We start from the raw sequence: 12,224 nt of genomic DNA, 5'->3' as shown, positions 1-12,224 counted from the left end.
ATAACTGAGTCAAATCTTACTAGCCAGATAGTTTATCCAAGAAACTTCATTTATAATAAGATGTTATGAATGCAAGTACTATACTTTTAAGCTATAACCTGACTAGATTTTGGCTTATGAAATTTCATATCTACTTGCAAATCACAGGAGTGAACAGGTATTCAATTAAGCTAATATTCCAAATTTAACTGGTGTGAATTAAATTTGAATATGGTGATCACTTTATTATAAAGATATAATTTTAATAAAATGTTTTTAATCTATAACACATAAGTATTACATCTTGAATCCTTTACCTTATATAGTTTTTTATTTAACATATACTTGGAAATAGCTATGGTTTTTCTATATAATCTACCAACAAGATGTCCACCTATTGGTTATTCCTTCCTAGGGTATGGATAGAGGATCCCTTCCAGAGCCACTGTCCATATTAACCTTACTGTCTACAATCTCCTTGTCCCTGTTCCCTCAGCATTACAAACTCAAATACTTGAGACTTTGAATACTTGGCTTTATACTAGATGTTCAAACGGAAGAATAATAGAGTTAAAGGAAGGCATACTTATATTTTACCTAACAGTGTTCAAACCAGGACTCTGAGGATAGCTGAGGAAATTCTATGGGAAAAACTCATATTTAATTCATTTAAAAAAATAACCACTGATGTAATCCATTCATAAATTGGGAAACTGTTATAAGATGGTAGTCATGATGGCTATTCTAATATCTTTTAGGGGATTAGTAGTAGGCTAGCATCAAAGCCAGAGCTGCAAGGAATGCTCCTACTTCCTAACTTTGTCAATTTAGGCAAGTTGTTAGCCACACCTTGTCTCAGTTCTCTCATCTGTAAAACAGGGATGATATTTGTAACTACCTGATTGATGTTGCATTTAAATCAGAGCTTATGTGTCTCAAGCGCTAGATCCAAATCCATTGGAAAAGAACTGTTTATTACATTCTATTACATGACTAACCAAATTTTCTAATCTGTTTGTATCTTCAACCTTTTCGTTGCCTGCGTTTGTAGATGTTACTACTTTTAATAGAAGTAAAATTTCAAAGGTGGGGAAGGGAACAGCTTCGTTAGTCCCAGTTCTAATGTTAAATTATTTTATTCACCTCAGATGACTAGGTTTGCATGGGGCTGTAATCAGATCAAAACTATTATTTCTTTAAAGCAATGGTGATTTATTATTTCTAAATCAGCTTAATTTTTGCTTCCTTTCTATATTTTTATTTGATTTTTTTTTAAATGAAATGATGCTGAGGGCCTTAAGTCTGTCAGCTTAGTATTTGGGCATCACTAATATAACAAGAAACTTAGCACTAGAACTGACAGTAAATGAAGTGTTCTCTTCCCAACCACAGCACCGTTTCCCACAGTATGGCAGAGATACTGTCCTATAAATCACACATATCTGTATTGTACACATTTCCCATGAAAGTGCCATCCACCGAGGAGGTACTCAGGGAATATTTGTTGAGTGAGTGGATAGAAAGTCAGAGCCATATTATAAAATAACTACAGTTTTCAAAATCCTAAACCTGCTATAAAGTAGACTCTAGACATGACGAAGCATATACAAGTTGTGGGAGATTTTATTGCCTAAATTCTGTAATGAATGGTCATTACTTTTAAATGTGTTCTGTCAAGTGACAGAAGTTTTGAAAATTACTTGGTTTGAATAATCATTGTAAAAATTTTCCAAAATATTTAGTAATAGCTGTTCTGAAATAGGTGAGGACTCTGTACAAACTTCTAAAAAATTAAAAAGGAAGATTTGGAGCCAGTGAGACTGTGAGGTTTTTAATAAAGGCACAAGTTGTCTATATGTAACATGGAATTAATAACATCTTTCTTGACTATGCATCACGACCAGAGTACTACTTATCTACATGATTTGAAAACTAACAGGTCTCTAGGGGATGCCACAATATAGACAAGAATCTGGTCCTTACAGAGCAGGAAGCATCCTAATTGGAATAAGGGTCATGGAAGTATCAAGAAATTGCCACTTGTACCATTATTGTTATTCTACTATTCAAAAGGGTTTGCTGCTCCGTGCTTCTCAGTGTTCAGAATTTCAGTGTAGGGGTGAAGAATTTAAGTCATGTGTCATCCATAGCTATGGGGTCCTCTCTCCCCATAGAAGAGAACAAGACACAGGGATTATCTGAGAAGACAACAGTAAGAAATTTTGAATATATAAGATATTCATCAGCTAAAGGGAATGCCAAGCCCAGTCAGAAAAATTTTATTACTGCATCAGCTCGGGAACAATATTATGCTTTTCAAGAGGCACAGAAGGCAACATATTCAGGCATGCTTTCTTCCATGACGGGTCACTGGGAGAAGTCCTTCCCTGACCAGCTGAGTATTCTAAGGGAACACTTTGGTTCCATTGGTGTCAGAATGTATGTGATAAAGTTCTTTTAAAAAGTAGAATTTTTTTTTTCCAATTAAATCCATGTATCTATCTAAATCATCACATTTATAAATTTGTTTTTAGAGTATACTGGTGAGGACTGCAGACCTTCAAACCTGTTTTCTTGATTGAATTTGAATCCTCATGGTACCACTATGTGACCTTAGGCAAGTTGCTAACATCCCTAGAGTTTTTTATCTGTAAAATGAGATTAATATTATTCCCTACACAACAGAATTGTGACAATTAAATGACTATATATATATATACAAGCACTGAGGACAGTGTCTAGAATATTTTAAATGTTTTATATTTGATAGTGTCTATCTTCAATGCCATATATATTATAGGAATTTTTTAGAGTTTATCCTTAAGCACTAAAAAATAGCATGAAGATGTCTTTGGTTTAAACATAACAACTAATAGCATTATTATCTAAGGTTGATATTTTTTAATTTTAAATAATTTTTAATTTAATTTTACTACTATTTACAAAAGCAAATATGAAATTAGTTTTAATTTAACATGCAGTAAATGCAGAGTCTGAGTACTACTTTTCAAATCATCCAAACAAGTATATGCCTAATTAAATAGTGAAAAAAAAATTACAGTAATTTTCAATATTGCATACACACAATTGAAACATGCCAAAGTAAGGATTTACTTAGAGATAATTTATGCTATGTAGTCATAATACAGACAGTGGTGGGTATCAGTTACTTTGAAAACATGTTTTTTTAGAACATTTAAATTTACTATTTTTGTACTATTGTACTATTTTTCAGAATATAAAAATAATTTTAACATCCCAAATTCAAACCTACTTTTTTTACTGCTCAGAATCATTAAATGAGGAATTATAAACATTGGGTATCCCATTTACTCCAAAATATATTATTATATTCTGAGTCATTGAATGCAAAACATTGTGTGAGACAACATTTACAATTCAGCATGGATTGTAAGTAACCACTTATAATATTTTACTGGCTACGATGGAACACTTCACTTTTACTGGATACTCTTCATTAGGAGCTAGACCTCATCTTTTATATTTCTTAGTGTTGTTGATTTATTCTTCCCCCTTTAGTAATCACTTGTTTCACTTCAGGAGTAGCCAAAATGTAATAATTAGTTCATTTAAAATAAATTTGATAACATAGGATTAGTCACTATTGCTACTAAACTATAACCCTATAAATTCCTAGTGGTAAAGATTTTGAAACCAGGAAAATTGTCTTTCGTACGTATTTCATGGAGTCATTTGCTTTGAGGGTATTATATAAATAAAGTGATAAATGAGTTTGACTCAACTTTTACAAGACAGTTTCTACTCAAAAACTCTTATGTCACCATAAATCGTATGAGAGTATAATTTATTTCATATCTCTTGTTTCTTAGCACTCTTTTAAAAATGTATTAGGAAAGACACAGTCAATTTGATTCATAGTCATGATGGGAAATATGATCTTGAAAATTCTCCAATAAGTATGGCTCAGAATTCGTGGCACTTCCTTGCTTTTCTTACTCAAGGAAACTGTTTTCCCCTCTAGAAAACTATTTTTCTCCTCAGTTCTGTGGCTTGAATATGGTTTGTCCCCCAAAACTTCATGCAGTAGGTTAATCCTCAAAATCATGTGCTAATTGTATTAAGAGAGTGGAAGCTTAATCCATCTGTGGTGCTCGAGATAGGTTATTGGAAAGTGATTAGAATTAAATAAGGTTGTTCTGGTGGTTTCCGTGATTTTATTTTGGTGGTTTTATAAGAAAAGAGAGTGAGACAACACATAGACATGAAAATTTGATATCTCTTTCCATATGATGCTCTGTGCCACCTCCAGAGTCTGTAAAAAAGAAGATCATCATCAGATAAAGCCGCTAGACCTTGCACCTCCAAAGCTATGAGCCAAAATAACCTTATTTTTTTTAAAGTAGCCTGCCTTAGGTATTTTATTATGGTAAGGAAAAACAGACTAAATACATCCTTTCCCAGTTTTATAAGAGAAAGTACTATCAAAACAATATGTGTATGTATGTTCCAACTCTGACCCCTTCGTACTATGTCTATTGCTAAAACTCTGCTCCAGGAAACCATCGTCTTTCTCTTAGACTGCTTCAATAGACTTCCAGCTTAGCCTTCCTCCACTATTTTTCTTTCTTTTTTTTTTAATATTTCATTCACAAGCAGAAACCAGATACATGAAAAATATACATACATAAGGTCATGGTTCTCCTTTGCTTAAAACTTTACAGTGGCTTTCCATTAATACTGGAACAAAGTCCGATTGCCTGCCTTACTAAGTTCTGCAGTATGCGCCTTTTCTTTGAACTCCATTGCCAGTCATTTGACCTGTCCCTCTCACCTTTGTAATCATTAGCATCCAACTAGACTCATGATCTTTTTGTTCCTTGAACACACATAGTGATATACTTATTTCTTTTCTTTCTCCCTGGAATTCTTCCCTTAGGTTTCTGATTAATTCCTTTATGCCCCTAATTAAATGTTATCTCCATAGAGAAGTTTTTCCTAAGCTCTCTGCATAGAGTTCTTCTTCTAAGACATTTTCTACACCTTCATCCCAGTTTTCTTCATAGCATTTACTGCTGTCTGATCTCTATCAGTTACATATTCATGGCTATATTTTTGTCCTTTGTTTATTACTCTATTTTTAGTATTTGCAGACGTGTCTGGTACATAGTTGGCATATATTAAACACTTCCTGAATGAAAGAATGACTGTTTTCACTATTGGACTGTTTTTGCTTTTATGATCCAATATCATCCAGTATCATCTTCCTTTCTGTTTTTGTGATCCTTTAATTTTTAGTCTCCAGCAAAAATATTCCTATTTTATTTCCTCTTATTCATCTCCTCTCCAATTACTATCTTAACTCTATCAAATCTGACTGTGAATATATTGTGGTTAACTTGTAAAAACAAAAGTAGCTTTTTTTTTAAAATTTTTACAGACTGCATTTTGATTCATTGTACACAAATGGGGTACATCATTTCATTTCTATAATTGTACACGATGTAGATTCATACCATTCATGTAATCATACATGTACATAGGGTAATGATGTCTGTCTCATTCCACCATTTTTCATACGCCCCCCTATTTTCCTCTACAGAAAGTTCCTCCAATCTTCTTTCATCTCCCACCCCACTACAAGTGAGAAAGCCAATCCCAAAAGACCAAAGGCCAAACGTTTTCCCTGATAAGTGGATAATTCTTCAGTTGTCTTTGATGACAATTTGCTCTTTCGAGGACCCATTAGGACATTTATAAAAAAAAAAAAAAAAAAAAAAAAAAAGAAGATCCTTTCCATAGTTGTTGTTGGTGGTGGTGTTTTTCTTCTTCCCCCTCCTCCTGCTCCCTCCCCCCATCATCATCATCTCCTCCTCCTCCTCCTCCTCCTCCTCTTTCTTTCTCGTCTTCTTTTCTGGGATTAAGTCTTCTGAATTTATATAGTCACAGTCTCAAAGTGTATCTCTCATTAAGTGTAAAATCCAAAAAGGGTATTAATGTTAAATTGTCTTTGTGAGTTTACGCACGTGATGACAGAAATATAAAGTGCTTTGTTTTTCTTTCAGATCTCCAACTAAAGACATGGAATCAGACGAGAAGGAAATTGTGGTTTGGGTTTGCCAAGAAGAGAAGATTGTCTGTGGATTAACTAAACGCACCACCTCTGCTGATGTCATCCAGGCTCTGCTTGAGGAACATGAGACAGCATTTGGAGAGAAGCGATTTCTGCTGGGGAAGCCCAGTGACTACTGTATCATAGAGAAGTGGAGAGGCTCTGAACGGGCTCTCCCTCCACTAACCAGAATCCTGAAGCTCTGGAAAGCATGGGGAGACGAGCAGCCTAATATGCAATTTGTTTTGGTTAAAGCTGATGCTTTTCTTCCAGTTCCTTTGTGGAGGACAGCTGAAACAAAATTAGTGCAAAACACAGAGAAACTGTGGGAACTCAGCCCAGCAAATTACATGAAGACATTGCCACCAGACAAACAAAAAAGAATAGTCAGGAAAACTTTTCGGAAGCTGGCTAAAATTAAGCAGGACACAGTTTCTCATGACCGAGAAAATATGGAGACATTAGTTCATCTGATTATCTCCCAGGATCATACTATTCATCAGCAAGTCCAGAGAATGAAAGAGCTAGATCTGGAAATCGAAAAGTGTGAAGCTAAGTTCCACCTTGATCGGGTAGAAAATGATGGGGAAAATTATGTTCAGGATGCATATTTAATGCCCAGTTTTAGTGAAGCTGAGCAAAAGCTAGACTTGCTGTATGAAGAAAATCAGATTCTGGAGGACCTGAGTGAAAGGGATGGAATTGTACAGCTGGAAGAACGACTGAAGTATTACAGAATGCTCATTGATAAGCTCTCCACTGAAATAGAAAAGGAGGTAAAAAATGTTTGCCTCGAAATAGGTGAAGATGCAGAAGGTGCAGCCACTGGCGAACTGGAAAGCCCTAATTTGGAAAGTGTTAAGGGTGATTTGGAGAAAAGCATGAAAGCTGGTTTGAAAATCCACACTCATTTGAGTGGCATCCAGAAGGAGATTAAATACAGTGACTCACTGCTTCAGATGAAAGCAAAAGAATATGAACTCCTAGCCAAGGAGCTCAATTTGCTTCACATTAGCAACAAAGATGGATGCCAGTTACAGGAAAACAAAGGGAAGGAATCCGAGGTTGCCAACAGCAGTGGGGAGGCTCCTCCCTTTACTCAAAGGGCATTGAACATGTACACAAATGACACAGACTCGGACACTGGCATCAGCTCCAACCACAGTCAGGACTCAGAAACAACTGCAAGAGATGTGCTGCTGTTGTCTACATAATTCAAATGGTTCTTTCTGACCTGCTTTAATGCTGTTCATGTTGGTGTAATTTAGTAGGAAACCATTTTAAAAATAACTTCCTAAAAAAAGTGTAAATCTTGTTAAGGTATTCAGTCATTAATAAAAACTAGTGAGATTCGTTGTTTGTTTTTGGTATAAGATTTCCAGTGTGCCTTTAATTATAATAGGTTCATGCAATGAACTGTGTATTAGGAATGCAGCAGAACTAGCTTATTTAATGGGAATTATTTGATAACCTCCTATAGCTTCTATAGAAAATGAAATATAAAAATGTTAAAACAATTCCCAACATTACACAAAATATTGAAACTGTACACATGAAGAAGTAAAATTAAAATGTGCTACAGTATCTTTTTCCACTTTTTATAAATAGAATGTTTAAATCTGTGATGTATATGACAGCTATTATGTTGTAATTGCATTCATTCAAATTTTGGTTCTTTTAGCAGATTTTACAACTTATGTCTGTCATTTCCTTTACCCTTCTACCCGTTTAACCCTATGCAACATGTAGATCTTGGGACTTGTATAAGTCCTGGCAGAGGATCAGAGTGGATAGAGTTGAAGCCAGGCTCATCTGCATAGAAAGAGTGCTTTTTCTAAAGAAACATATTAAGAGTTATACATTGGCTTTTGCTGTCTGGTAATCTAGGTCTTCTAATCAAAGCAATGTTGTGTTCAAGTTTATTCTTTGAGGGATGTATGGTGTCAGATAAGAAATCAAAGAGCCATAGTATTGTTTCTTTATTCTGTCTACCTAAGTTGAAGCGATTAAACCAAGTTGAAGTGATTAAACTTAGGGTTCCTCAAGTGGATAAAATAATGTTCTGTGTACCAAAACTATTAGCATTTATCTCTGCATACATAGAGGAAAACTCACATGAACAAAAGACTTATTTTGTATGCTATCACCCAAATCTGTCTTCATAGTACTTTATCTGAGGCCTTAAAAATGTAAGGTACTTAAAAAATGACTAGCATCATTCCAAGCATTCTAGTAAAAATCCATGAAATTGAATGGATTATTTAGGTTCTAGCTTCACCGACAGTCAGTATAGTGCCGGACTACATTTGCTTGCCTGATTTTAATTAGGGATTTATTTTCTCCCTCTTGCCCTTATTTCTCCTTCCTTGTTTCTCCTCTGCCTGCTGCCTGCCTTTCTTCCTCCTTTCCTGACTCCATTCCTCCCTTCCTTCCTGCCAATGAACACATGAGGTAATTTGGAAAACCGTTTTATCATTTTTGTACTAGTAATTGAGTCCTTCTGCAGTTTATTTTTTCTTTAGCCGACACTTGCCCTAAATGTCTGAGTATGTAAGTAGAAATGTTATTTTGTGTAGTTTAATATGTGGATATTGGTTAAGATGCCCATTACTTCCCATTTCTTTCCTTTTATCATACTGTAGTACAGGTTTTAAATCAGTATTCTTTCCTTTTGTTTCCACTTTTAAATTTGAAAGTATTTGATTTTTAACGATTTTATTGCTGAAATATTTTTATCTTGTTCTTTCATTCCTCCCTCCCTCAGTTTCTCCAACCAACTTTGAGATTTAGAATTTCCATAGTGTTAGAATTTTCAGGAACATGTTAACGTTTCTTATATCAAGGTTTTTGTAGGCCATATTAGATGTTGGCTGGCAAGATGGGAATTTAGATTCCATGGAAATAGTAATAAACATTAATTAATAAAGCTAACATGGGCTTTATTTTTTAAGAAATAATCGAATCATTCCTATAAAAGAAAACTTTACCTGCCTAGTAACTATTAAGTCCTTAAACAAAATGGTAAGCTTTTGACATATTCATTGTTCACTGCTAGGGATTAAATTCAGATCATCATAAATGATAACCCAGTTGTAAAGTTGTTTTCCTACAATGAAAGTAATCCCTTTGGATTACTCTTGTGTTTAGTGAGAAAATACAGGAACACTACCCATCTCCTTATGTAATCCCTCTAGTTACTTGAATTCAAAAGAAGTTCTGAAAAGAAATAAGACAGGAAAGATAATTTCATTTTAGAAACAAGTAACTTCTATTTTTATATTACTAAGTACAATGATGCTTTCAAAAGGTCAATTCTTCTATATTTTATAGCAAAGAATGTTTAAAACTCTTGTTAAAAGGCAGAATTATTGATTTTTAATTTCACTTTAAAATTTTGATCTGATCTTTAGTTACACAAATATGTCCGTGCTTTTCATCATTATAATATTAAGCCATTCATTAGTTAGTAGGTTAATTTCTAATTTAGAGATATGTATTCACATATTAATACCAATAGAAATATTAAAATTTAATGCCCTCATGTCTTTATATTGTGGTATTCATTGTTAAATAATTTAATAATGAATGGAGTTATGAATACAGGATTTGTTAAAAGTTTAAGGCTTTTATTATCAATAGAGACTTTAAAATATTTATAAATTCCTCAATATCATGACAGGTTAACCATGAAATGGCTATATGTAGCTAGAAGGAGCAAATCAAACCCAATTCCTTGTTCTACATTTCTATAACTAGACCTGGATTTTCACAGATGGTACCTTGGTCGTCCTTCCATTGAGGATAACTGTTTTTATTTTCCTTTTTCTTCATTCGCCATCTACTGAAATGCTCCCATTTTCTCCATGCTTAAGTGCGCTCTTTTCCCTAAAAATGTTTGTTGCATTCCATCAGTCGTAACCTCTCATTTCTAAACACATGAATGTTTTAGATGTGCTTCTCATTTACTTCAGCATTTATATTCTACGCTGGGTTGTATTTATTTATGTGCTTGTCTAATTCCCCTTTCTGAGATAATTTTTATCATACTATCTTATCTTGCTAACTTTGCTCTCTCCCTCCAACTTTGCCCCCTCACTCAAATTTATAACTGAATCGCTGAAGTTTAGAGAGGTGTGACAATTGTTGTCTATAATTCTTTTACAAGGTAAATGACTTGTGCATTTTATGCATAAATATGCATTTCAGCAGGCATAAACCATCAACAGGAATTCTACCTATAAATTTTGGGATATAGGCACTGAATCTTTGGGTTATTATGTTTTTTCAGTGTGGCATGATTGTTCATTGTACTGTAATGTGATGTTTGTTTCAATACATGTATAGATTGTGTAATGTTCAAAACAAAGTAAGCATTAAATTTTAATTTTATTTTAATTCACAGAAATGATTTAAGACAACTTTAATACTATCTTTTTAAATAAAATTAATTGCAAGGCTATAGGATTTTTCTCAATATTTTGTACTTATAAGAAAAATATGTAGAGTTGGGTTCGAAGTGATGAGACACAAAAACACTTTGAAGTATCTTAAATAAAATATATATATGTTATTTCTCATTATACAAATAAATCGTCCCTCATTAGTGTGTAGAAGCTATTCTAATCTGTTAGATTTTTATTTTTATATTTATTTAAACACTTTGTGTATATAACAAAATATATTTCTGTGGCTACATTTTATAATTTTTCAAAATAGATTTACTGTTATCTATTTAAATTTGTTTACCTAGTGGCAAAAGAATATCTTGTAATTTTGATGTAAATTTTTTCAAAAGATGAGGCTATTTCTTTTCATTGCCTGACTGGATTACTAAACATGATGGGACAAATATAAATATATATCATTTCTTCAAGTTGTTACTGATTCAGAATAATAAAAGAAATAATTTTACCTTATCATGTGGTATTTTCTTTTTGGGTGTGTTAATTTGCTATAGTAAAAATAAATTTGATGCAAAGTTTGTACTATATAATTGCTAAGCTCACGCACAGGTTTTATTTTAAGATCAATTATTATTTCGTGACAGTATGAACATATAGCAAATAAGACATAACAAAACTTATTGGGTTTCGTACACAATTGTCGGGGTCTATCATGGAAGAATGTCATAGCTTTTATGCTGATTTCATGTCTTTGTTTTTCTTGTTTTGTTTTTGTTTTTGCCTTTTTAGAATGAAATCACTTTAATGTGAAAATATTCAAAAGGAATAAATCTTCTCTACTAGAATTCATTTTGTCCTTTTTCTTATATCTCAAAATAAGTCTTCAGTTTTGACTTGTTTGAATAACTAAATCACAGGAGCCATAAAGAAATTCACTGGTTCATTCTATAAATAACCTTGAAATTATTTTATTAAAGATTGTATATAATGTCCAGCACACAGGAATAAGTTAATACTATTTTATAGGTCAATATATTCTCAGTAGTGAAAAAAAATGAGCAAGTCAGTTTCTTAAGGTAGATTTAATTTGTGTATTCAAAAGTGGTTGGGATAGAGAATCATAATTTTTAAGTTTATAATTGATAAGTTCATTCATATCTGTTATGGTTTAGATATAAAGTGTCCCCCAAAAGCTCATGTGTGAGATAATGCAACAAAGTTTAGAGTTGAAATGATTGGGTAATGAGAGCCTTAACCTAATCAATGCATTAATCCACTTGAATGATTTAGCTGGGTGGTAACTGTAGGCAGGTAGGGTGTGGCTACAGGAGGTGGGACCCCAGGAAGCCTGCCTTTAGAGTTTGTATTTTGTCTGTGGTGAGCAGAGTTCACTCTGCTTCCTGGTTGCCATGTCCTGAACTGTCTTCTTCCATGCCTTTCCACCGTGATGTTCTGCCTTACCTCAGGTACCAAGCAATGGAGTCAGCTGTTCATGGACTGAAATATCTAACACTAGGAGCCCCAAATAAATGTTTTCTCCTCGAAAATTGTTATCGTCAGGTCTTTTGGTCACAGCAGCATAAAAACTGACTAAAATGATATGAGAAAGTGAACAAATTTCAGTGATTACCTTACTAATTCAAAATAATTCAAATCTTCTATTATTACGTAGACATATCAGACACCTTCTACAGAAGGCTGCTATAGTACATTTCATACATTTATCTCTCTATATACATACATATACACAT

At 33.5% G+C, this 12,224-nt stretch overlaps 1 protein-coding gene across 1 annotated transcript in view; it reads left to right on the top strand.

Annotated features, from left to right (window-relative positions):
- The window catches only part of RASSF9 (Ras association domain family member 9), a 33,683-nt gene extending 25,359 nt beyond the window's left edge, over nucleotides 1-8,324 (top strand). Inside the window, exon 2 of the mRNA XM_079141189.1 lies at nucleotides 6,024-8,324. Within this exon, the coding sequence (XP_078997315.1) occupies nucleotides 6,024-7,284 (1,261 nt within the window). The 3' untranslated portion in view covers nucleotides 7,285-8,324. The remainder of the gene's footprint in view (nucleotides 1-6,023) is intronic.
- The last annotated feature ends 3,900 nt before the right edge of the window (nucleotides 8,325-12,224 follow it).

This window comes from Sciurus vulgaris, assembly GCF_902686455.1.
Source record: "Sciurus vulgaris genome assembly, chromosome: 5".
NCBI classification, from domain to species: domain Eukaryota; kingdom Metazoa; phylum Chordata; class Mammalia; order Rodentia; family Sciuridae; genus Sciurus; species Sciurus vulgaris.
The sequence above is the reverse complement of the archived record's forward strand: the minus strand, read 5'-3'. Positions and strand labels throughout refer to the sequence as shown.